Source organism: Pholis gunnellus (assembly GCF_910591455.1).
Source record: "Pholis gunnellus genome assembly, chromosome: 14".
Classification (NCBI taxonomy): Eukaryota; Metazoa; Chordata; class Actinopteri; order Perciformes; family Pholidae; genus Pholis; species Pholis gunnellus.
The window spans coordinates 13871016-13898173 of NC_136541.1; the positions used below are offsets into that span (position 1 = coordinate 13871016).

The 27158-nt window shown below is 44.0% G+C and overlaps 1 protein-coding gene across 1 annotated transcript; it reads left to right on the forward strand.

Annotated features, from left to right (window-relative positions):
- Positions 1 to 907: 907 nt before the first annotated feature.
- LOC306705631 (semaphorin-6B-like) lies at positions 908 to 26851 on the forward strand (the record flags this gene model as incomplete). Its single annotated transcript, XM_079172438.1, is given in 19 exon segments — positions 908 to 948; positions 1034 to 1086; positions 1089 to 1111; positions 13097 to 13220; positions 14116 to 14227; positions 15006 to 15066; positions 15174 to 15236; positions 17956 to 18054; positions 18141 to 18231; positions 18493 to 18612; positions 19202 to 19290; positions 19372 to 19589; positions 19678 to 19809; positions 20106 to 20255; positions 20321 to 20497; positions 21957 to 22097; positions 22957 to 23034; positions 24429 to 24490; positions 25866 to 26851. Coding segments are annotated over 19 exon segments (2820 nt in total).
- Positions 26852 to 27158: the final 307 nt, after the last annotated feature.

Genomic DNA, 27158 nt, shown 5'->3' on the forward strand with positions numbered 1-27158 from the left:
AAATTGACAATAAAATCAGCTTAGTGTTTCATATTCACTGCAGTGAGTCTAAATGTTTAAAACCCTATCCAGAACCATATATTCAGATCCTGTACTCAAGTAAACATTGTAATATCACAGTGTAAACGTAATTATTTAAAATGACATAAGTAGTATCTTCTAAATGTACTTGTATTCAAAGTAAAGGTTCTCATTATTTATTGTTATAGCTGGCCAAGTGGGATGATAATAATGCATCATATTTTAGTTTTTTAAAAATCAAAAAAGTAACGGTATATATAAGATATAATAATATAGCTAGAATTTATTTTTTTCACAAAATCATTGCCTATGAAGGTATTACTTCCCATGAAGCTTTTCATGTTTTAGGACCTTTAACGTACAGATTTCCTGAACATTATTGAACACATATTTCAATAATGGCGTGTGTGTGGGGGAGAGAGAGAGAGAGAGAGAGAGAGAGAGAGAGAGAGAGAGAGAGAGAGAGAGCTCCTCCATTCATCATTGATCCACTGCAGGACTCTGTTTCAGGGGGTGTGAATTATGGGCCCCTGCTGTCACTGTGACTGCTCTGCGTTGGACATTTCCCCTCGCCACTGTAAATTTAAACAGGGGATTACGTTTTGCTGACTACTGATTTCAAAGCCGAAGCTTGACCAAGTGCATACAGCAGCCCGGTCCCCCTGACAGTGGACTTAATAGTCCGCAATTGCAGGATTTGGGATTTTACAGGGGTCTGAACAAAGCTACCGGGAAAGAAAACGTATTCTGGATCACAGAAAACTCGCATAGGTTTCGTGTGTTACGTATTTAGACAACGGACTTTTTTTTTTCTCCAGTGGCAAAAAAAAAAAAGAAAAACCTTTTGTAGTGGACTGGGCGTTTTGTACGCGCTCGGTAAACGGTGATGCTACGGCGGCGCGCAGGAACCGTAGAGGGAAGAGACAGGTGAGGTGCGGCTAAGGAGCTGCTGTTATTTCAGGGACGCTTTAGATACCGAGAGACGTGGTATCCATCACCCTTTTCTCCACAGAGAGGAAGAAGAGCGACCGGAGAGGGCGAGTTGGCGACTGGCACCTGCCACCTCCTCCCTACCTGGCCATCTGGTGCGGTGAGTGTGCCAAACGGTGAGATTGAGAGATGGATATGTGTGAGGGAGATGGGGGGTTGGGGGTGGGGGCGAACAGGTATACAGCATGTGAGCAATTGTATTAGTCTACTGCCACTTAACGCGATGCTGCATTATTAGGCTTCTCCTCCGGGTTAGCCAATGTGTTGTGTTTGGCATCGCCTGGACCTCATTTGGACAAGAATTGCTCTTTGTGTCTGCTGCGAGTTTGATGTATGATTTGCATATTATGTGCATATCTTTATTGCATATCCCTGCATGTCATTGTTCTGTCACGTGTTGCATAGGATCTTAGGTTAGAAGTGATGCCTCAGCAAAAAACAGCTCACAGTACTTGCACATTACAGCACTGCATTGGAGCACAAAGCCTGAAATTGTTATTTAGATCAGGACCTGTGATCTGGCCGGATTATAGGCCGTGATAGGTGCCCAAATGATGTCTCTTCATTATTTTAGGCTACTTTAGACAGATCCAAAGATGACTGACTACTCTAAAAACTCCTTTGTCCAAAATATGTCTTGCGCACTTTCGACAACATGTCACCTAAATTGGCCATAACCACGCTGCACACTCACAACCACCCCGGCCCAAGTTAAATGCTCACTCACTGCCGTCTCAGCTCTTACTGAAGTGATTTAGTAGTTATATCTAATTCATTGTTTACAACGGCATCCCTCACACTAAAAGCTACCGAGCGCCACAGAATGACTGTAACAGCACCCAGCTGCTGCTGTTTATGTTTATGTTTCTGTGTGAGTTGAAAGGCAACAAGAGATGGTAGCAGACAAAAAAAGAAAATAGAAAGGAGCAGCAGGGAAGAGGAGAGGGAGAGACAGAAACACAGACGGAGAGATGGAGGATGCAAAGGATAAAGTGTGGTAGATAGCAATCCGGCGTATAGGCTACAGGGGGAGAGAGGACGTGAAAGACAGAAAAAGAAATGATTGAGCAGAAAGCTCAGAGCGAACGAGCGTTGAGGGAGAGGGGCTGCAGACAGCAGTGTGAGCGGGGTGTGAATGGTCTCCCTGTTATCCCTGCTGCCCACACAGACAGCCACACAGCAGCCGTGTGAGCAGGTGCTAACCCCAACACACAGCAACCGCAGGGAACAACAGGTGCAGCCACTGTTTCCTCCAGCCTCCCTTTGGAAGGCAGTCTAACAGCCGCCCATCCCAAACATCCAGCAATCCAAAAAGCCCTCTCACACCAAAACACCCACAGCCTATAGTGAAGGGAACCAAATGGATACTTCAATCTACATTTAGGGAAATCGCATGCAAAGGCCAGGCTTGAGTAATTCAATTAGAAAATTAATTATGCCGCAAACAAAGTTGGAGCCACTTGAAGCAACAAGGCAGAGCAGGCTGCAGGTAAAAGCAATCTAAGAGAGCCTTAGGGTGAGACAACTGCCCACAGGGACATTTAATGAGCTCTATTGATCACATAGGACCCTATTTAATCACACATGCTAAGCCGCAAACAGGGCATCTCAAGCACAGAAAAAAATAGATTGGATTGCAGCATAATAGAGCCTTCCCACAAAGGGAGCAATTCGCCAGCAGATTAGTATGTTGGGGTTGCTAAGGAGCACGTTTCAAGAAATGTGTAGAATGACAGTCAGAGATCTTGTGTGTGTGTGTGTGTGTGTGTGTGTCTTTGTGTGTGGTAAACAGAGTGAGATGAAACGGACAGAACATTTTGGAGGGAGAGAGATGTTACCTAACAGCTTCTCTCTACGCTTCGCCAAGAGAATACGCCGAGCAATTGGCGACAGATCTCCTGTCTTTACCTCCGGTACACAGAGAGGAACATTGAATGACTGAAACACTGTGGGGGCTCTAAGCTGCCACTAAACCTGTAGTTTTCTATTCCTACTTCATATCAGACAGAGGGATTGATTTAGTTTCTTTTTGCCAAACCTGAGCCACCCAGGACACTGTTTTAAAACTACCGTGACTCGCTTTCAACTCTACACGCTGTAAATGTCTCTGTTTTCACACAGTCTGGATATACCTCCCACTCTCACTCATACTGTATATGAGGGAATGTGGACGTATGCTCCTATAGTGTTTAGATGAAATTAAAGTAACTTTAAAATCTGCCCTGAAGCAACCACTCCTCTCTGCGTCAGAACAGAGGCAGGATTATTCACTAATCTGATCATAAAATAAAGCAAAGTTGTGACTAGTGTCAAGTGTTCAAAAGCAGCCAGCTACAGCATCTTTTGAAGTTCTGGTTTCACACAGAGCGCTGTGTTTAGGATTCGGTGGGATTCTTTAGTACAAAATCAACACTTGAAAAGCGTGTTGATGTCTGCAGATCCCGGTGCAGCGAGATCAGAGGGACCTAGCTGGGCAGGCATCTGCTGGGTGACCTATTCCTGCAGAGTGCACGATTAGGAAGGTCAGAGGGTCAGGTGTCACGCAGGCATACTTGCTTTACTTGTCAGAAAGTAGCTTTTATCCTCAGACAGGTACATTCAAAATAAACTCCCTTATGCAAAACATTCTGTGTTGGTGTGAGAGGCTTTCAGGAGCCTAACTGGGCCTTTCTGACAACTCTTTCCAGATGTTTGAAAAGGAAAGGAGCTAGATAATAGGCACCACACAAGCTGAGGAGCTTTAGCAAACGCTGAATTGTCCATGGTACTATAATTTGAACGCCACCAGATGCATGAGATAGCTAAGGTGGCTGCAATATGTGGATTTGGTTGCCGTGTCAGCCACATGTGCCGTATATTAATGCCTTGCAGTTGGTTTCAATGTAAAAATCCTTTGTATACTTTACAGTGGCCATGCATCTTGAGCTTTATGACCCTCTGTCTTCACTGATTCCTCTCCCGAGGAGCAGCCTCTCTTTTGCTTCCCCGTGCACATTGTGTGGGCTATAACAGGCTAACATGTGTGATCATTGTGCAGTGTATTCTCCTGTCCACTGTATCACCTTAACAACACCTCTGGCGCTCCCTCATCCTCATCAGGGTCGGGCCAGATGATATGACATGCACGGCCTGTGTGGCGGTTTAGGGCACACATGCATGCATATTTTATGAGCGTATTTGTTGTAGTGTATGTGAGGGGTCACAAGAACTATGAGATAGTTTGCGTCTGCAGCTGGTCCTCCCATTTAACTGCCTGGCAAATTGGTTGTGAGTGAAATCACAGCTGTTTCAACTTTTGAAAGATAAAGGTAGTCAAATCTCCTACCTTCTGCGTTCTCATTTACATCACAAAATTGCAGAGTGAGAAAATGACCATCCACTTCATGCTTTCACTGAGGCACACATCTGCACGCACACACACACACACAAACAAAACAAAATAAGCATATAAGAAAGTAACCTTTTCTCAAATGCCACCGCTGAGGCAATTGACCTGTTACTTCTTTGCACAAAATGAATGGAGGTATACATATTTCTCGGGTGTTTGGTCTATCCTCTCATATTTCGCTGCTTTTGTTGTCCAGCAAATTCAGCCAGCACCTAAGCCAACGGCAGGCTTTAGTTATGGCAGCTTAGCTAGAGGGATTTGGAAGACTTTTTTATTGGGAGATAAAGGCACATCCGAGTCCTTTGTCTCCCAGCTACGCAAGATGGTTTTGTTGCCTGATGAAGCTTTGTTGTGGTTAATCTTTCTCCCTCCTTCATCCTGTCCTCTCCCACACCCATCCCTTCCTCGCAACAAACACAACTTCTCTCTTTTAATTATGGCTTTTCATCTGCGGCCCAGTCACAACTGAGGGGAGAGGAACAAAGTGTAGCCGAAACACAATTATACCTGCGAGGAGGAGAGAAAGCTCTCAGGGGAGGTGTCGTCTCTGCGTACGGGTGTGTATGCTGTAGGCGTGTGTGCATGCACACGTCAATCCACGAGCAGGTTCTCTGGCATTTTGATTGTTGTGTGTAGACCACCTTTTGTGAGCTGTGATCCTCTTAGCAGGCTTCTGCCAAAAGAGCTATATTTACCCTTACTGGTGATCACGGCACACAAAGAACAACATGACGAGAATATGAGCTACCTTTCAGCTTCAGCCTCCTTCTACGCCAGCATAAGAGAAGCCACAAACAGGGTACGAGATATATGGTAATGGCTGCCACGTTGAGACGTTAGCTCAGCCTATTTAGCATAGTCTTTGTTGAAGTAGAAAAATGACAAGCAGGAAGATGTTGGGCAGTGGTCAGTAAAAGCAAAAATGTAACAATAAATAGATATTTTCGCCCGGCATTACAAATTATTTATATTAAAACACCAATTCACATGCGGTAAGATGATTCTGATCTGTGTTACCTGAAGACACAGTTAAGCAGATGAAAAGATGCTCACTAGAGACAGATATCATGGACTATACCTTGTACAGTACGAAGTGCAGCCTTAACACTCTGTGACAAAACCGAAGAGCAGCAAGTCAAATCCACAGATTGAAAGCCCTCATCACTGTTTGTGTAATTTAAACCGCATCTTCATTGCCATCGTATGCACTGGAGTGTGCGTGTGTTCAACTCTGTGCTCATAGTGTGTGTCTGAGTGCGTGCACTGCATACTCATGTGCTCGCCTCTAGCTCAGAGCTGTGCAGTGAATGTATATGTGCTTACTGCAGTCAAACTCTGGTTAGTAACGTTTGCCCTTGCTGCAGCTTTGTACAGCACCAAAAATGTGTGTGTGAGCGCGTGAGTGCGTGTGTGGGTGTGCGAGTGTGCGCGTGCGTGTGTGTAGGTGTGTGTGTGTGTGTTGTTTTCATGTGCATTTCTGTCTCAGTGCAGCACCACAACATTACCTGTTATGTCGCCCAAAGTCATTTGCGAGTGTTTGATTGCTTTGCACCTGCATTTCTGAGCAGTGTGTTTGCGTTCGTACATGTCCATTAACCATAAGCTGATAACTCTCTGCATCCATAGGCTTCTGTGTGCCTGTCACAAGCAGCAATTTGGCTTTAGGCAGAAGGCCTGATTGGGGAAGAAGTCTGAGGGGAGATGGAGCTCTCTCTGGCTAGACTCCAGCTCTGTCCATCCTATTTTAATTACCTATGGCACTCACCCAGGGGAATGTCTCCCTTCTTCTCTGTATCTGTATCTTCTCTCCTCTCCTCCTTCATCTCCCTCTTTCCTTCATTCGCTCTCACTATCTCTCCCTTCTTTCTATCTTATTTTCCCCTCTTTCATACACGCACACATAACCTAACAGCTGCGTCAAAGGCCTATGCAGAGGTAACCTTTGCATTAGCATATAAATGACCCTGTAGATTGAATAGTATTTTAGGATATTTAACAGCAACAGACAGATTCCCTTAACTCTGATTAGACCTGCTCTGAGGAGACAGGCAGCCACTTGAGGGAATATCGCCTCCACCTCGATAAGATAAAGACTTGACTCTTCTGCTGAAGAGAGCATGATTGCGTGTGTGTGCGCGCGCGCGCGTGTGTGTGTGTGCGCATGCAGATTTGTTCTTCACTGTGTTTGTATATGAGTGCATGTGAACAGGTCTGGCTATCTGAATATATATCGACGCATTTATTTCTTCTCATTTCGACATGTTTGCTTTGACAGCATGTGGTTCTACCTGTCTTGCCACCTGATACGGAGGATTTTTAATACCACTTATAATTATTCCCACAGCAACCTGAACTCTGAATCCCCAGTTACCAGTTACCTCACAGTCACCTCTACAACGTTTACCAACTGAGCTTTTAATCTTTAAAAAAGTACTTAGACAAAGTGAAATTAAAGGAATCGTTTGATATTTTGGGAAATATGCTCAGATATCACTCTCATATGGGAAAACAATTCACAAAATGTTGCATTATTCCTTATACAAGGAAGTTAAACATTAGAGTTATGAGCGACACTGTCATTACTAAATACGTGTAGCCTGGTGGGCCAAATATACACAGATCTTAAAATTTGACCTTTATTGCCTCTGGATTCTTTAGATCCATGTGTTTGTCAGACGTTCTTCAATTGAGTCTCAGTCAGACCAGCTGAATGCTGACACCAGTGTGAAAGTGTGAATATTTCTCCTTTGAATACTGGTTCCCAAACTCTCACGAAAAAAATTCACAACTTCTGTCTTCTACAAAGTCAGCACAATTGCATTCTTTCAAATATAACTTTTTAAACTTTGTATCTTTGTGGTGAATTAAAGAAAGGTTGGGCTCCCGAAACATCTGTTCAATGAACATAAATGCACCTACTGGTGTTGTTGATGGACAGGTTATTATAGAGGTATGTTGAGGAGTCAAACAATGTTTGTCTGAACTTTTACTACTATATTAATGATGTACTGGAATCATCACTGTACCGTATGAAAAAAAACGGTTACATTTTGTTCACACCCTGTCCATTTTCAGTGGATATCCGTTTTAAGTCATTAAGTAATGACGCTGTAGTGCTCGCAGGGTGGAGTCTTGAAGTGTGAAGGTGACCCACTTCTCCCAGTTTAGCCCGTGTCTGTGTTTCTACCCTCAGGCCATCTTTGTTTCATTCCAGGCTTTAACCTGCATACCGTCTTCAAGGAGCAAGTGTGTTACAAATGAGGAGATGTGAAGGATTCGTGTGGATATATCTTATCTTGTTTTACAGTTTATGTTTCACTTTCTTGATGCATTAGTTTCAATATTATAAATCAACCTGTCATAATAGTCAAGGAAAGGAGGTCTGCTTCCTTTGACAAAGAGCATTAGTTAGAAAGAGAGATTCAGCTTCACACAATCTTTTTTGTTAAAAAAAATCAAGTTGCACCTCAGCTCCAGTCAAGTTGTTCTTTTTAATGAGTCTGAAAGGTTTTACATGAACACAGAACAATCATCCAGCTAGCTCATAGAGATTCAGCCGGGATCTTACATTGTTGAAGGGGAAACACCACGAAAAGAAGGGCTCAGCAGTAAAAAACCCTTCTTAGCGAATGTGTAATAAATGCATTGTTGAGTTTCCAATGAATATATTCCATTGTTGTCATATTGATTTCAAATGAGCTATACTGTCTTGCCAGAGTGTGGATAATGTGGAGACAAAATGCTTGCAGCTCCCCCATCCCCCTCCTTGCTGAGAAAGGGGGGGGGGGGACCCCAGCACCCGGCATCTGTGTCCACGTATGTGTTCATGCAGACTCCTACGAATGTACATTTGGGATTTGGGTTAAAGCTCAAGCGTATGCATCAGTGTGTGCATTCTCACACAAATGTATACGCCCGTACGTGTTCAAAGGGCGAACCCGCCCTCCCAGCGTTCACATCTACTGCAACAGAACATCCCTGCCTAGCTTTGCTATTGGTTGCTACGGTAACAAAGGCACGGAGTGGAGTGGCTGCAGCAGACAGAGGGAGAGACAGAGAGAGAGAGAGAGAGAGAGAGAGCGAGAGAGAGACAGAGACAGAGAGAGAGACGGAGAGAGAGAGCGAGAGAGAGACAGAGACAGAGAGAGAGACGGAGAGAGAGAGGGAGAGAGAGAGACGGAGAGAGAGAGGGAGAGAGAGAGAAAGACAGAGAGAGAGAGAGGGAGAGACAGAGAGAGACAGAGAGAGAGAGGGGAGAGACAGAGAGAGAGAGACAGAGAGAGCGAGAGAAAGACAGAGATTGAGAGAGAAAGACAGAGAGAGAGAGAGGGAGAGATAGAGAGAGAGAGAGAAAGACAGAGAGAGAGAGAGAGAGGGAGAGACAGAGAGAGAGGGAGAGACAGAGAGAGAGAGAGAAAGACAGAGAGACAGAGAGAGAGAGACAGAAGGAGAAAGAGAGAGAGATTTCTGCCTGTAGACCTAATCACAACGACAGATTTAACGCAGAAAAATGTCAACACCAACGGACAGAAGTGCTTAAATTTTACTTGTCCAATTTCTATCACACACACACACACACACACACACACACACACAAACACACACACACACATATCAAAGGATTAATTTATTGCTGTACTGTAGTTGGTTGCAGCAAGTCATGACTTGAGCATTTCGACAACAGCGACGTAGGGCTTGGTTTTAGCTGTGCATCTGTGCCTTCAGATGGGCCGCTGAGGCCTTTTGTATTTATGTCTCAATGTTTCCCTGTGGTCAGTAAATGCTGCTCGGTGCGGATAGGGATGTTGCGTTTTACTTTTTACTGTATTGATTTTGCTCAGTAGCTTTAATAGTTGAGATGCCTCGTGTAAACATGAGCATGTCCAATATGCGCTAAAGGCCACTGAGGCATTTTAGGATGGAATCATGGATACATATTGAATGGATATATTTCATATAGTTTATTGACATACTGTGGGGCTGTGTAGAATTTCCCAGCGTGCTGCTGAACCCCTATCCGACCCCCGTCGGTTCAGCCATGCGGCAGCTGAACAAGAGCACACTGGAGAAAAAAGACTTCATCAAAAGTAGCTCAGTCCCAGCTGATGAGGACGAAACATATGGACAAACTGATAACAGGCGAAAGCAGGTGATTATGCTTCTTCAGATGACCTGCTGATTAGTTAATGATGTGAGTGTTAGCAGGTGATTTGCTAATGGGTAATTGCCTGATGAGGGTAGATTGCACTGCGCGGCTGTCGCCGTCATTACATGCGTCCCATGATAACCGTGTCAGTGTCACACTATTTAATCCTATCACACCAACAAGATCGGACACAAATACATAACACCCTTTCTTCTCTCCACTCGCCTGTCTCTCTTACCTTGATTTCATGATACTCATTCTGTCACCAGCAGTCTGTTTTGTTTTTTTAATAGCTTGATGAGCTGCAAGTCTGTCGCAGGCGGTATCGCTCTTCCTCTTTTTAAGTCTGTTACTCAAACCACGTCTGTCTTTTATCTTTCATCTGTCTGTTCTGTCTCTCGGCGCAGCGGGGAGAACTCAGAACCCTTGATAACCACTGCGTCAAAGCGCTGCCCCAAACCTCTTTTTATAGCCCAGAGCATTAAAAATACTGCCTCCGTCATGGCACTGTCCAGCAGCAGAGTTCTAATATGTCGGCCTTGGCCCAGATCTGAGCGTTTTATCTTAGAGATCGATAGCTTTAATCAATACACATTCTAATGAGGAGGCTACATCAATGATAGGCCGCTGGCTTTTGGTATGTAGCATGTGAAGGCGGTTCGCAAGTGTGTTTGTGTGTGAGAGAAAAAGGAACAGAGTGAGGAAGGAAAGAGGGATGCCCAGCTTCTCTCTTTTTCTTGCAGGCTTTTAGCAGAGTCACTGCATGTACTGTATATATAAACACATTTTTGTTAGTTTTTTGTCTCTATGTTCTCACGTTTTCAACACAGGGGAAATATCTGTATATGAATGGATAGAGAAGAGTCTTTGTTGTTGATGGGACAGTTTGGTTGTATTTGAACGTAATTGTGTGGGTTGCATGTACATCTTTGTCTTACTACATCCCAGATCATTTACTCAGTCTATATTTGTTAACATTTCTGCAAATTTGCACCATTAAATGTCTGGTAAATCATTTATTGGCGGGTCCTGTCTGCAATGCATGGATGTATAGACAGCTAATAACTGTATTAATTTGATAATGAAGCAAACGTATGGGACAGTTAATTGCTTTCTTCTTTGCTATTTATCAACCTAGATTGTTTTGGTGTTAGTTGCCTAGTTTTGGAGATATCTGAGATGTGCGCCTTTTCTCAATGATAATTGGATGACACTCGGCTTGTGGAGTCAAAAAAAATAATTTAAAAAACTAAACAGTATTCTCTCTTTCCAGAAATCATGACTTGGTTGCTCAAAGATAATCCACAGACCTTGTTGTGAGCAGTTCCATGAAACTCTGATACCTCTAGGCAACTCACATAAAAAATAATCTAGATTGATGAATAGCACTACAGGCAAGAGGAAAAATATGCATTTTTAATTGGGGTTTCCTGATTGAACTGTCCCTTTAAATGTGATGAATTTGTCCTGAGTTATCAGGAGCCTCTTTTTTTCTACAATATCTAATCAAATGCATGGACGTTTATTATGTGACGGATGGAGATAATGATACTCTCAGAACCTCACGCTGAATCTAAAAATATGTATACCTCGGCGTGTGTTCAGATTTGACAGCGTTATGACTCTTGAGAAGAGGCACTGGGATTTTATGATGCAAACCACAAACATATGATGCTGAAGCTCACTGGAACACATGCTTAATTTAATTCCATTCATCCTTTTGGCCCATAAAAGACAACATCATTTTATTTTAGCTTTAAGCATCATTTCACGAAATGGCCATAATGAAATGGGGCTGACCCCTTACACCTGACTCAATCAGTTCTAGTTCAGGGAATCCCAATGGAGATTAAGATGAAACAGGCTTCCCACCCCCCACCCACCTCAGGGCTGTTCCAGTGCTTCTGATGAGGAGAGGGCTCAGACATGTCAAACCTGCAATCTCTGGGCTAGAATTTGTATTTGAAGTGGCCCCATGTGTATAGTCTGCAGAGCCACATCGACTCACTGCTGTCGTCAAACAGCTTGTCACTCAAACGCATGCACAGTCTGAGGTGCTGGCAACACAGGTGAATGTGCTTATTTATAAGTAATTATGCCTATTACATCTGTGCATCTGTGTGCTTCAAATAGCAGTTGTCGTCACCTTAGCAACTAGCCCATCACCTACCTCTCTACCTCTTGTTCTGTCTTTGAAAACAGGGTTTTTCTTTTTCTGAAACACACAAGCTGAGCGGTATAAAGGAAGAGAAATGAAGGGAGGAGGTGGGGGACGGAGGGAGAGTGATGGCGGATGAAAGGAAATAATCTGGGGTTGGGGGAAACTTGGAACACACGGTATTCAGGTTGAATTTGCTGACGACATTCATATTGCTCACATCTTTTTCTTCAATTTCAAACCTTTCTTTTCATTTGTGTTTTCATCAAACATTGTCGAGGATTTTAGCGGCACTCTTAAGAATCCCAAGACAAAACCTTAGCACTCCGCCCTTTCTGTTCTCCTCATTTGTCTTGTCTTTTCTTTCCTTCTCTTTTTATATCCTCTCCTTTTTCAAAGCATTCTCACATCAAAGACAGTGTAGCTCAGCCACAGGCATTTTTAATAAATGCATAGAAAAGCTTCTAGATGAGTGTGTTTGATGGCGTGGTGGCTACAATTTATGACTGGTTGTAACATGTGCAGCAGTGGTATTCCACTGTCTTGGTTTTATAGGTGAATGATAAGTTGATGTGCAGCATGAGGGCTTGTTTTTGACAGTTTGACCCCTCTACAATGGTTTCTGGTCAGTTTGGTCTGTTGTCAGTCCACCGCTTCTGTCTCGACTGAAATGTCTCAATATTAGATGGATTGCCATTACATCTTCTACAGATATTCATGGTTAGCATGGCTGTAGACTCTTGTTTTGTACATGTGTTTGTGTGTGTGCACGGACCTTGCACAGTGTGACCTTTTGTGGCCTCTTAACCTTTGAGAGACCAGTTTTTTTCCTCCTCTTTTCCTTGCTTGTGATTTAGAGCATTCTTGACTTTTGACCTTTTGAAAGACATTGTCCAGCTTCCCCGAGTCACTCCCTTCATCGTTTCTTTTTTTTACTCCCTCTAAGGACCAGCTGTTCTGTTTTGGTCGCAAATTGCCAGTAATATATCCTCCATATGTCCGTACAGAAACACAATCAACGAAAGGAACATTATCACCCAAAGTGGCTTTGTAATCCTGTGACTGTTTTGTCTCTCGGTGTGTTATATGACTGTGAGAATCCCATTCGATTCAAACTCTTTGACAATGGAGTGACAGTTCTGACAATAGAGCCCTATTACACCAGTGAGCAGACAATAGAAACACATCAGGATCCCTGCTGAAGCCCGGTTGGTGGCTGCAGTCACCCTGCTGCACTTCTGACCCTACACACACACACACACACACACACACACACACAGAGAGAGACCTGTTGATAATGTCATAATGTCAATAACAATCTCATGCACATGCACACCCGGAGGAACATGTAGCGTACATAACAATGATATTTTTCTCTCTCGTCTCTCTTCAGTGCATGTGTGTTGCTGCCATGGCGACCGTGGCTCCGCCCCTCACATTTCTTCTCCTGCTGCTTCAACTGGCGGATGGCTCATTCCCAGAGGAACCCAGTCCTCTCAGCTACGTCCCTGTAGAGGGTACGTTTCCTTCCTGCTGTGTGTGTGTGTGTGTGTGTGACTTGATGATGAATGGCCTCATGGTGGAGGTGGAAATCGGGGGTCAAGGGTCTGAGCTTGTGTGTGTGGACCCAGGCATACAGATAGATAAAAAGACTTCACTCGGTCTCTCAATGGCTGTATGGTAGACTGATAAATATGAGCGAGAGAGAAAGATGTAAAGACAGAAAGAAAGGGAGCAAGAGAAATGATTGTTATGGATTTTGAGAGGCCCGGGAAGATGAAAAAGCGTGAGACAATTGGATTGGAGGGGGTGCTACAGATGACAAGGGAGAAGGCTGAGGGAAGAGAGAACGGGTGGAGACAGGTGGAGATGGATTGCAACGTCCTCCTTTCTCCCTCCCCTGCAGTCAAGGACAATGAGACGTTCTCCCAATCTGTCTCCTGATGATGAGGGCTCCCTGTGGAGACCGTCGTCCTCCACTTTGAAACTTTCTCATACTCTGATACCGCCACTTTCTCTCTCCGCCTCATCCGTACTCTCCCACTTATCTGAAATGTAGGGAGGAAAGGGAGGTAATTTATTTTTTTATGATAAAATTACAGTAATGGTTGCACACAGTTTTTGTCATTATGGAGCTGCATGCGTCAACAAAAGCAAAACAAAACGAGGATAAAAGTGTTTTAGTGTACTTATGCTGCACCGATCGTCCCTTCACATCTTTGTTTTCCTAAAGAAAGGCATCAAGAATGTGCGAAGATACAATTAAAGTGAAGGTTAGAGAAGTCTTTAGGGTAAATGTAGATTGACTCGCTCTGTTTTCAACTATCAAAAGTATCCTTGAGCAATGCACTTCATTTCTAGATTCTTTTTAGCGAGCGTTTCACTCTATTCCACTGTGTGTGTCCATGTCAGTCGTGCGGAGGTATCCAGTGTTCTTGGGCAGAGCTCATCGTTCGGCTCAGAGGCAGGATCTGCACATCCAGACGGTCCTCCAAGTCAACCGCACGCTCTACATAGGAGCCAGGTAACCAACGGCAACCACCTCCAACTGTGTGTTACTGACGTGTTCGCATTAATATCCGTTTGCTCTTCATTTGATGCCTCGGCTTCCATCTGCTGTCACTCTGCAGAGGACATTTTCAGTTTGTTGTAGCGAGTAAGCAATCAATCTTGTGGTGAAATGTCAAGTGAAAGCTGTTTGTTCACATTACTCTAATACATGATATACGGAAAAATAGTGAACTGTAGGAGCAAAAAATCTAATTTAGCCAATGAAAAACACAAATACATTGTATAGTCAACCTAATTTGCATGGAACACAATTCAAACTTAGTTTTAATTCCACTGTTTTAGGGGGTTTGAACAGATTGGTGTCATCAAAAACACAAACAGGTGGCAGTCTAACAGAAATGGTGATGACATTTCTTCTAAGGCAACAACAACAGCAGAACTTTCATTCAACTATAAACGAGTCAGGCCGCTGTTATGAGCAGCACATTCACATAGACTCATTTTCTGCCAAATGAATACTAACATATGAGCTGCTGTCACTCTGTTAGGCCTCACGTACTAATGGGGAAAATTACATCTGCTGTTAGATAGAATCAGAGATGTTTGAGTCTGACATGAATTAAAGAAATAAAACAAATACTAAGCCATGTTGAAAACTGGTTTAAAAAGGCCCTTATGAAACAATGCTGAAAAAACTGTCTAATTGCTGACCCCTTGCCTCAGCATTGTTTACATTGTATATCAGACACCTATAGTATTACATTGGCACTGATTTGTTGTGTGTTTTGTAGAGATGACTTGTACAGAGTGGAGCTGGATAACATGGCAGGTGATGAGATGTTCTACAGCAAGGTAAGACTCATTTTCTTTCACACATGCAAAATCAAACGGGCACTAACAACCGATAATGTACGCAGACACACGTAACAAAGTTATTCAGTGTTTTCTTCCTTTGGCAGAAACGAACATGGGAATCCAATAAGAACGACATTCGAGTGTGCCGGATGAAGGGCAAACATGAGGTACGGTGCTTGTACACAGCATCCTGAGATCCACTCTTACATGCATCAGCACCATCTATACTCTATCACACGCATGGACAGACACTACAGCAGTTAGAGAAACCTTATTTCCTTCGGGCACACCGGCATACGGTATTTACACAAAATGACGTTAGCTCAGTGAAACGTTGCCAAGGCCGAAAGATATCCATGAAGCTTGAAAGCCATTGTCTTGCACACCTGCATTGTGCCAATCTTCTTCATATATCTCATCCATAGCCTGTGGGGAAGTGGGGCAATTATGTGTGGATATGAAGTGATAGATGACAATGTTGTGAGATATTAAAGGTATGTGATCAAATCTACAAAAGAGAAAGATTTGATGGGATGGTAGCTTGCTCGACAGGGTGTGACCTAAAATATAAGCTTTATTGTATGAATGTAGCATTGCCATCCGCAAAATCCAATCTGGGCGGATCTCATGGAAAAGAGGCGAGAGGAGGCATTATAGAGCAAACTGAGCAGAGAGAGTGACACAGCCTCAGGGAGGGAACAGTAATTGAAATCAGTTGAGGAAGAGGAAGGGGTGGGATGTGTGTAGGTGGAGGAAGAGTGGGGGAGAAACACATAAGGAGGCTAGGGCAGCCACCGGGTACAAGAAAGAGCCAGAGAGACAACAAAAGGAAAAAGATTTGTTGCTTCGGAGAACACAGATGAAAGAAGAAAATATGTATGAGCTAAAACAAGCTGTGATAAAAGACAGGAGGAGAAAGACTTGCCCAAGGTGGAGAGAGCATAAGAGGAAGAAGACAGAAGGTTGAAGCTTAAGCCCACTAACTCACATGAAGAGATCAAATTATAAGGCGCAGGGTAAATGATGCAGCTGTGAATCATCTGACATATAGAACAGACATAATGCTTTTCGGTCTTATAGCATCTATTAGGTAAGTGTGCATATGAAGTCATGACATTTTTCACAGCAGACACTTAGAAATGTGTTTGCCGTAGTGCGGAAAGCAAAGGTGGAACCACTAACATTAACGATGGCAGCAATACTTGGGAACTGAACTGAAACACCCGTGTGGAATGCATCCATTACTCACCATTACTAACACTTTGTAAAGGGAATAGTTTTGGAAAAATTCACTCATGTGCTTTCTTGCCGAGAGATAGATGAGAAGATTGATACCGCTCTCTGGGTCATGTCTGTACTGTAACGGTGTAGCAAGAGCCAGAAGCTGGTTGGTTCAGCGTACCTTATTAAAAAATGGAAACAGGTATATTTGCACTTTATTTTATTATTTGTCAAATGCCAACCAAAAAGTGCTGGCATTGAGTTAAACATGCTCATAAACGTATTGTATTCCTCTGTGTTTGAACTGGAGAGGCCAATTGTTGTTAGTTGGTGTTATTTTAGTTGAAACGAGACTGAGCTAGCGAAACAGTTATTTCAAATGTGGAATTTTCCTCCTAAAAATATACTGTCAATAATGTTCTTTTGTGATACTATGAGAGTGATTTTTGCAGACATTTTCCACAGTGGGAATAATCTCTATAGAAGCAACGGGACACGATTTTGGTAACTGAAGTGCTCTGGTTTCCATTTGAAGCCTTGACCAATCATGTTTGAGCAGGCTTTGATTGAATGCAGTTAAACAGGCTGTGTGGAGAGAAAAAGAGGCCGAAATGAAATCTCTTAATCCACCGGCTATCGTCTGACGATGATCTAGCTTTTTAATGTTTTAAAAAACAGCTTGTAAACTGGTTACTTGTGAAAAAAAGTCTGTCGCACACGTCGTCTCTCAACTCCAACTCCAGTCTCGCATCTCAAGTTGCTAATCGGACTTTAAACAATGAGCAATTATCGAAAAGTGAAGTCTTGACCCGGATATACGCTGGTTACAACGGAACCACAGCAATGTCCAAATCAAGCCGCTTGGCCCCAGAGGCCGATATGAGACCGATGTGGGTCCCGAGATTGTGGCAGGAAAAGCACAGGTGTTGCTGCCAGCGGCTGGTTAGCTTAGCTTAGCACACAGGCTGGTAACAGGGGAAAACGGCTCACGTTTAGCCTGGCTCTTTTCAAAGCTATCAAAATCTGCCACTTAGCACCTGTAATGCTCACTGATTAACACTTTGTATGTCATTTGTTTAATTCATACAGCGGAGACTCCAGGAGGCATAACCAGCATTGATACGATAATGTGTTCATTAGTGCATTTTATGAGCGCTGGTATGCAGAGCGAGGCTGCTTTTATGCAAAACTACTTTCTGCCTCACTCTCAGTAGTTAGCTACCAAATATCCTCCTCTAAAATATAGCTCTGTCACACAACTGTAAGCTGGTAACACTTGCTAGCATCATTAAATACCAATTTAGCTACTGATGAACAGGTTTATTCAAGTTCCATCGATTATCTTTTCATCAGACACATGTGGTCGTATCACACAGGAACCGAGGAGCTGACCAGTGTCATCAAGTTTCAGATTCAGTAGCAGCAGCTCAATCAGCAACCTCCACTTTGAAGACAGCTTTCAAAGTCTCTATCCTTTTGTTCCTCCAGATGGAGTGTGGTTATGGGTGTTAAGGATAGTTTTATGCCGCACTTTTCCTACTTCACAGTTGCAGCCTTCTTGCTCTGACTGGTAGTTTTGCGTTTAGCTTTGGTTCAAAACGGTTGCCCTGCACCTTGTGATTTTCTTCTCCTCTTTAATCCTTTCCTTTGTGCTTTTCTCTGTAGGGAGAGTGCCGTAATTTCATCAAGGTTTTGCTCAGCCAGCATGGTGGCCTGTTTGTATGTGGAACAAACGCCTTCAACCCGCTGTGTGCCAACTACACTGTTAGTAACCATCTATCTGTCAGCTGGCCGCTCTCTGTGTGCTTGCCAGTTTGGTCATCTATACATATATTTTTTTCTTTTTGCAGAAAGACACTCTAGAAATGGTGGGAGAGCCTGTCAGTGGGATGGCACGGTGCCCATATGATCCCCGACATGCCAATGTGGCTCTATTTGCAGGTATACTATCTTCAGTTTGCACAGTGAAGGATGAAGAATTCAGGGTTTCTAGCAGACATCAGACTCAGTTTTAAGCTCCAGACATTGAAACGTCTGTGCCCTTGTGTTTACCTTTACAAATGATTTATAGTCAGACCTCTCGCTGCATTGCTTGTTTGGTTTTAATCTTCCTGACCTTGTGCTATCTCTCCAATCTGTATGTTCCCCTTCTTCTTCTTAATCTCCTCCTTTCCTCCCTCTGTGGTTCTCTCTCGCTCTCAGATGGAAGTCTCTTCACTGGTACCGTGACGGACTTCCTGGCCATCGACGCGGTGATCTATCGTAGTCTCGGCAACAGCCCCGCCCTCCGCACAGTCAAACACGACTCCAAATGGTTCAGAGGTACTTTTAGAAACAGTCACATTAAATGACTCTCCTGCGTCAGACACCTTCAATTGATATTCTAGAAACAGATATATAGTTATAGATATAGATATAGATAATAGTTTACTAAAAACTGAAATTGGTTCGGCCGTCTTTTCATGGAGCTAAATAAAAAGCTACATTCAATGAAACCAAACATGATAATAGGTTGATTTTAAGTGAAAACACGCTCAGACAGAGTGATGTATTTAGGTTAGTTTGACTCTACAGATTCACGGTTTTAACAAGCCGTATAGATTGAACGGTTGAGTTTGTTTTTCATGGAGAGAAAAACAAGCCAGGGCAGGTCAAAGCTGGAACAGTGCTGGATGAATAAATGATAAATAATGTGTATCGTCTTGTCCAAGATGATAAATTAAACAGGACATGAATATTTGATGAGCGAGGCCCGTGGACAGCAGCGGCCCATGTAGATTTGATTGTTATTACAGCTCCGTGTCACGGACTGTGGAGCGTTACGTTTGGCCCCCGGCACTGCGTTGCTACTGTTCTGTGTGTGTGTGTGTGTGTGTGTGTCTAACTGTGTTTTTCTCATATTATTTTTCAGAGCCCTACTTTGTGAGCTCCATGGAGTGGGGGCCTCATATTTATTTCTTCTTCAGAGAGATGGCCATGGAGTTTCATCATCTAGAGAAGGTGCTTTCTTTCTTTCCCTTTCTTCCTATTTTCTTTTCCACTGTCCCTCTATTTCACTAGACTGTGCTTGATTTATTCCAGGTGATGGTGTCTCGTGTAGCTCGTGTGTGCAAAGCAGACCTGGGTGGCTCTCAGCGGGTCCTCGAGAAACAGTGGACCACATTTCTGAAGGCGCGGCTCAACTGCTCCGTGCCGGGAGATTCGCACTTTTACTTCAACCTCCTGCACGCCACAAGCAACATCATCCACATGCAGGGGCGAGACGTCATCCTGGGTCTCTTCTCCACGCCACCAAACAGGTAAAGAGATGCAAACGATGTGCACACACAAGCAAGCACAAACGCTGTTCTTCTCATCACTTGACTTATTTTTGCTTTCCGTCGGCAGCATCCCCGGCTCTGCGGTGTGTGTGTTTGACATGCAGCAGCTCGCTCACGTCTTTGAGGGTCGGTTTAAAGAGCAGAAATCCCCCGAGTCTATTTGGACGCCTGTGCCGGACGAAGCGGTGCCTAAACCGAGGTATTGTTATGCAAAGTGTATGTGAGCCGTTCTTGGACAAAATACTGCAGTGCTGCTTTACTGAGCATCTGTCTACATATATAGTCTAGTTACTCCCCTGCTATATAAGCTCCAACTGTCAATCACACAGCAACTTCCCTACTATTCAGCAAATCTTCTCACACAGCCTCGAGCAGCTGTAAAAAGAACTCCTCTCGCTCTTTTCTTCTTGCTCTCTCTGGACTTCTATCGCTCTCTCTCCTCTTCCTATCTGTCTATTCCTCAACTCTCACTTTTCTGTCTCTTTCTGTCTGCAGACCAGGAGGATGTGCAGTGCAGGGATCCAGGTTTAGCTCCTCCACCACGCTGCCGGATGAAGTGCTGAACTTTGTGAAGACCCACCCACTGATGGACGAGACCGTTCCACTCCTGGGCCACAGACCTTGGGTGGTCAAGACCATGGGACGGTACGCATACTGACTCAGAACTTCATTTTATTGATTGAACGTGGTTTCACTATTGATGTGTTTAGGTACCAGCTGACATCCATGGTGGCGGACACTGAAGCCGGTCCCCATAAGAACCGTACCGTCTTGTTCCTGGGCTCTTCCCGAGGAACCATCCTGAAGTTTCTGATGATTTCCAGCGGAGATTCTGTCTCCCATGGCAGTGTGTTTCTGGAGGAGGTGGAAGGATTCAACCCAGAGAAGTGAGTAGGAGTCAGGACAGTTTGTCCTTGATCTTCATTAAGTTATTGAAATGCTGTTGCAGGTAGATACGGTCTCATGCTGCCTGCTTCTATTTGAGAACTTGAGAGCAGCAGCAACAGTTCACACGAGAACTGTCTGCAATTACACTTATTTTGAACATTTCACTTTAACATTTTTGAAGTGCCGCTAAGAATCAAACTCAGTTATTTATTTGACCGTATCTGTTACAGTTGTATTCACATATATATAGTAAAAGAGTTGGATTTTAAGGTTTCATCCATAGACTGTATATAAGAAATGAACGTAGTCACTGTGACATCATCCATTGGTTTGTGGACTGCTAGTTCTGCATTTTGGTTGTCGCCATCTTGGCGTTTTACAACCACAAGTGACACGAGAGGGTGTAGATAAGTACAACCGAATGCTGAAGTGCTGAATACAACATTTTCATTATTTTTCATGAACTGATAACACACTGTGAAAGGGTTACAGTTCTAAGACAAAAACACTGATGACTCACAGTCGCCGTTGTAGTGACCTGTCAGTCACAAGGTAGCAAACCCTAAAGCATTCCTGCTTTATTGTCGATTTTACTCTAAATGGGAACATAATTTACTAAATGAACGTCATGTGTTATTGAAGAAGACTTGAAAGTAGCGATTGAGACCATAAACTCATGTTTACAGTGTTTACTGAGGTAATAAATCAAGTGAGAAGTAGGGTCATTTTCTGATAGACATCTATACCACCAGAGGAGTCGGCCCCTGATGGCCATGGAAAGTTTTTTTTAAATGTATTATTAATTTAATAGAAATTAATAATAAAAAATGTCAAAAATACTACAAAATGTCATACATTACTATGTCCATGGTTATTATTCAAATTGTGTTTTTCAAACAGTCCAAAACCAAAAGATGCAAAGAAAAGCATAGAGCGTGCACTTTTAAAAGGGTAGAACGGAGAATATGTGGAGTTTAAGCTTGAGTAGTGATTGAAAACATCATTTAAATAGTTTCTTGTCAACTGACTTATTGAAACGTTTCAGCTCTATTTGTTAAATGTATCATAATAGATACAAACTATTCCTGTTTTGATGTTTTCCAACCTTTTGTAGCAGCAGAAAAACATTATAGATTTAGCGTGAAGGAACTGGCCAGAAAAATCAGGACTTTTGGCTTCATCCACTGTCAGCTTTCACAAAAGAGAGTTTCTGTCTTCATACCACGCAGCTCTGGCTCTGTGCTGTATCTGAGCAGGCCTAGATAAAGCAGTGCTGATGTTGTGACCTTTTGTATAAGGGTTAGGTCATGAGTTTGCCTGACTTGAGGTACCAACAGATGAGGCCTTTGACCCCGTCACAACTTGATTTTGAGGCCAAAGGGTGGACATTGTCCTCCGTCTGCTGGCTCCTTAACCTCTGTTTCCAGTCCTCACACTTCTGTATCTTGCTGTCTGCAGGTGTGGTGAGGACTCTCCTCAGGCTCGCCAGCTCTTGTCTCTGTCGTTGGACCGGACCAGTCACTCTCTGCTGCTGGCCTTCCCCTCCTGTCTGGTCCGAGTGCCCACCTCTCGCTGCCACCTGCACTCACGCTGCATGAAGTAAGTGACACACTGTCACCTGGTTTTGCCTTGGAGAGTATTTTTCTTCTCCTCAATGTTTCTTTGTATGATAATTACAGTTACTTGAAATGTAGCCAAGGCCAATAGCCAAGGTAAGACTTAGTGGCCAACTATAGTTTGGTCACCGAGCTCTCTCTCTCATTAATAGTGCGTCCATAACAAATGTAATGCAATTCTTCTGGTGTTTCAATCAGCAAGGGATGGATTGTATGTGTGTTTGTCAAACTACAGCTAACTTGTTTATTTTGGGAGAATTTGTATCCCTGGGATGTAATGTTTAACTTGACACAAGAGTCTTCAACATCGTCTTGATGTGAGTTTGTAATAAAATAGATGATGTAATATTATTACCAAGAAGGCATTTTTTTTGTTACTGCACATATGGGGAAGATCTTTCGAAGTAGAACCCCACACTGTGAACCTGATTCCCACAGCGGTCATATATCACAGTTGAATACAGGAAACTATGAACATGTAGAAACATGATACAGTACGTGTGCCTGCAGTGATGAATACCAGATGAGGATTTATCATTTGACCAGTGATCCACATATAACATTTGAAAACAAATAACAAAATAACAGATAAATATCATGAGTCCATAGGAACGTTTTTTACATTTTAGAATTTCAATGGCCCACTATACCTAACTAGTTACCTGTTAGCCAGATAGACAATAAGCAAGCTCACCCACTGCAAATTCATAGCTGTTAAACTTGTTCCCAGGTTTGATTTTCTCTAAATTTCCCAGGGAGAGTTTCCTGCTAAGAATGCTAAAAATGGCCACTCTGAAAATCAGGTCAGTCTTTCTAAACTTTGTATTTCCATTGGTGTGTAGGAGTTGTCTAGCCTCCAGGGACCCATACTGTGGCTGGACCAGAGGCAGCACCTGCTCCTTCCTGAGACCAGGCACACGGTGAGAACAACATACACACACATACACACACACACACATACACACACACACACACACGTACACACCAGCCTGTGAACAGTTTCTTTCCTCTGCAGCAGACCTGCTGCCTGCAGACTCAGGACAAGTTATTATATGTGGAGAGTTTTTATTGGCAAAGTTACAACATTCCTGTATTTTGTTCATGAAAAGGTCTGGCAAGGAAGCTAGTGTTGAATGTGAACTTTATCACGTAATATAAGGAGAATAAATGCTAAACGATGACAGTGTTCAAGCTCCCGTGACTGCAAGCAAGGCTTTAGATTTGTGTCTATTCCACAATGTTCCCTCGAGGAGAATTATGGACGTAGTTACACATGTAAGAAAACAAAAGAAACAGAAATAACAGACAAACGGGTGGACAACGACACTTGTTACTCAACTGGGGGCGAATACAATAAAGAAGAAAATGATCATTGAATAAGTAAAGAAATGGCCAAACAAACACACTCAATATTCTATAGTTACATAGAAGAACACACTAAAGTGGTATATGGTCCAGACATATTAACCAATATCAATCAGTTAAGTGCAAAAGGTTTCTTTTTTTACTTATTAATTTATTTGAGGCTGTCATAGTAATTTACTGCAATTCTGGTCTATTTGCACTTAAACAAATTCTGGTTACGCAAGAAACCACTGAATTACAGCACACATCCCATTTCAGTCAGGAAGTTTAAATAAAGCTGCACAATAACGGTAAAATGTTGCGGTAGATTAAAATAAATGTTGTGAATATGTACAAATTCATATTATTTCGATTTAGTATTTATTTGAGTTTGTAAGCTAACTAAACCAGTAAAGATGTGTGGGTGTATAGTATTTGATTCAGCATGATTTACAGTATTAAATACCAACCTTTATCAAAAAATAATAGTTGAAAAATGATTACTACCATTATCCTTAATAAATGAATGTTCCCATAAACAATATGAAGGATTATTGGTGTCAAGTCAAACATCGTAAGCTGTATCGCAATCCGTACTCCCTGTGGCTGACCCTGACCTCTGACCTCCCTGAGGGATGATGGCAAGCACAAGGAGAAAATCAATAGCGTATCCTATTACAGTGGATGACACATTTGATTGATAACTATCAACAAATGTCCCCATTAATGTGCAGTTTTCATTAATGTGAACATGTTTATACAAAAAGTAAATAGTTCACATTCAGGAGTTATTTTCAGTAACATTTGTTTCTGTTCTGTTCAACTGTAAACATTCGGCCACGAGAGATGACATACCGTAACTGTATATATTGAATTAAAGGGACTATAATAACGTGTTTCCTACTGGATGGTGTTTGTATATGAAGAGAAATATTGAAGTCTCTGATGTGCTGATCTCCGTGTGTTGCAGGCTGCCTTTTCAACAAGATGTGGAATATGGAAACACCACCTCCCATCTAGGAGACTGTGACGGTAGGTTGCAGCACTATGACATTTATGTTTCGGGCTGTGTACAGCGGATTGAGGGCAGACGCCGCCTAGTGGCTAAATCCCTCATTACACCTGTCTGCTTGTCATTGAACATTTTGTTCTGATACTGTACTTCCATGAGAGAGAATATTTTTGACAATTTCTGTCATTGGGCACATTTTAATGTAATTATAGGTATAATGGGATTTCCTCCCCAGCTCAGCAAGATCCACTCGACCATTATATTAGCAACTGAGTGTTTTGGTGTCTGTTTTCAGAATCGAATCAGGTGGGAGTCAAACTGGGATTTTGGTTTCAACCTCACTGCCGACAGGTCAAAACGCTCCCAGTGTGAGACAGTTTAATTAGGGATGATGTGAGAGATGTAACTGCTGGTGGACGATACCACTAGACTGCGGGACGGGAGGTGCGACATCCTCCTGGCCACCAGGCTTTGTTCTCTCAAAGCTGAGCATCTGAGAGAGGATTGGCCGAGGGTGACCGCGGGGCAAAAGCTTAGCATGAAATACTGATGTCACCTCTGTTGCGAGGCTCAAACGTCACTGCAGCGGTGCCAGAGAGGGCCTCTTTAAACCTTGCTTTGAAATTCAGTAAAGAAAAAATATAGAAGTAATTGCCTCTCCAGCAGATTCATTCTGAACAGTTCGGCCTGTTTTAGGCCAGTTTCAAAGTCGTGGAATCCACGTAGGTAGATCCGAATTTCCAAACAGAAAAAAAAAGCACAATAGCACATCCAAGCCTTTATCAAACTCATTTGTTTCAAACAAATGGGTTTCACATTTTTTACCTGCACAGAAACCGATAGCAGTAGAAGTCAGTGATGCCGGGCTGCAGACCTGACAGCCTCTAATCCGAGTGGTGAATGTGCAAGCAGAGGCCAGGCAGCCAGGGACCGGCATGTGCTGCTGTGTCTGCAGATGGGAGTGATTAGAGCTGGGTGGAAACACTGAGGTAATAGTGTGCTGCGAGGAGAGACTCACTGACCGGGCTGCAGGATGGAAAGTGTGAGGTGGAGAGGAGAGAGGAGAAAAGGAGCGTCAGCTGCTGTGGTCTGAGCTGTGCTGATCACAAGTCCAGGCCTCTCTGAACCTGGAGCCTGTGGAGCCCCAAGGCCAGACTGGAGTGAAGACAATCATTGTATAATGCTGAACCCCATGTTCACCAATTATAAGTGCTATTGCGGTTATTGATTTATTAATTATTATATCTTGTGAGGGAGGAGAAACACTCAGTAGAAGTAGCAGCGCTGCAGTAATGATCATTTAAAACTGCGCCCTCTGGACGGACGATGAGAGAGAACGTCCATCGTACCGGTCAACTAAATGTCATCTTTGTAATTGTGTGTCTTAATCTTTAGGAATTCTGCAGCAGAGTTTGCTGATTGAACCGGAGAGCTTGGTCTCCCTCAACCTGCTTGTGGCGTCCGCTGTGTCCGCGTTCACCATCGGGGCGGCGCTCTCCGGCCTCGCCGTCTGCTGGATCATGGCCCACAAACCTGCCAACCGCCGCCACGGCAACACCTCCCAGTCCTCGATCCAGCGGCGTGAAAGAGGCCTGCTGACTAATGGCGGTGGGATGGGAGGCTCCGTGCTCAGTGTGACGCGGCAGGGAGGCGGGGAGCGCCCCTGCACTCAGGGCGGGGAAACCCTGTTTGTCATGCCCAACGGCTGGGTGAAGTCGGGAGAGCTCGACCCGGGTTTCCTGCCAACCCCGGAGCACACGCCCCAGCAGAAACGCAGAGGCCTACGACTGTCTGACTCCAACTCTGGAGGGTGGGACACCAGCCAGACGTACCTGGGGGGAGGCTCTGTTGGTCTGGGCTCTCCCTGCCGCATCCCCTCCTCCGTCTACCTGACCACCAGACTCTTCCAGCAGGGGGGAGGCGGGAGACACATCGGCGAGAGCCGTGGAATTGACGCGCCACGCCAGCACTACGTCTGCCTGAGCAAGCAAGAAAAAGGAATGAAGGGCACGCCCAGAGCTCCTCTCCGGAAGTCTGCAGGAGAATATGTATACCCCATGACCCCCCAGGACTCGCCCGAGCGTCGGAGGGTGGTTTCAGCACCCAGTGCCCCGATGGAGTACGGCGAGCCGCTGCCTTTGCGCTGGCCAGCCCCGGAAGGATACATCCTAAGCAGCCACGGCATGGTCCCCGTCCCCCTGCCTCCACCCTCCACGCCCGCTCCCAGTGGCCAGGCCTACATGTCCCAGCAACACCCCCCCGGGCTGAGCAGGGCTCTGCTGAGAGGAGCCCTGGAGCGAGGGGAGCTGGGCGAGCTGGTGGACCTCAGTCAGCTGATGAGTAAGAAGAACTGCAGTGATAGGACTCAGACCGGCCAGTGACTCTTGAGGAAATGAAGTGGGTGGGAGTGTTTCCACGTCTGGAGCTCTCTTATTTTATTTACATAGATCTCTCTTCCCTCCTCATTCTGTCCATTCCCCTCTCCCTTCACTTCTCTTCTACCTACATCTTTATTTGTCATTCAGCCCCTCTGAGCTCCTCTGTCAGTCTTTCAGGCCCCCCTTCCGCCCCATGATGAGCCTCTCTTTATGACTGGCTGCTGGGTCTGCCACTCATATCCTGGCTCACACTAATTGGTCAGATGGATTGAGGTTGTTGCTGTGTCTGCATTGCAGAGTTGCCTCTCTC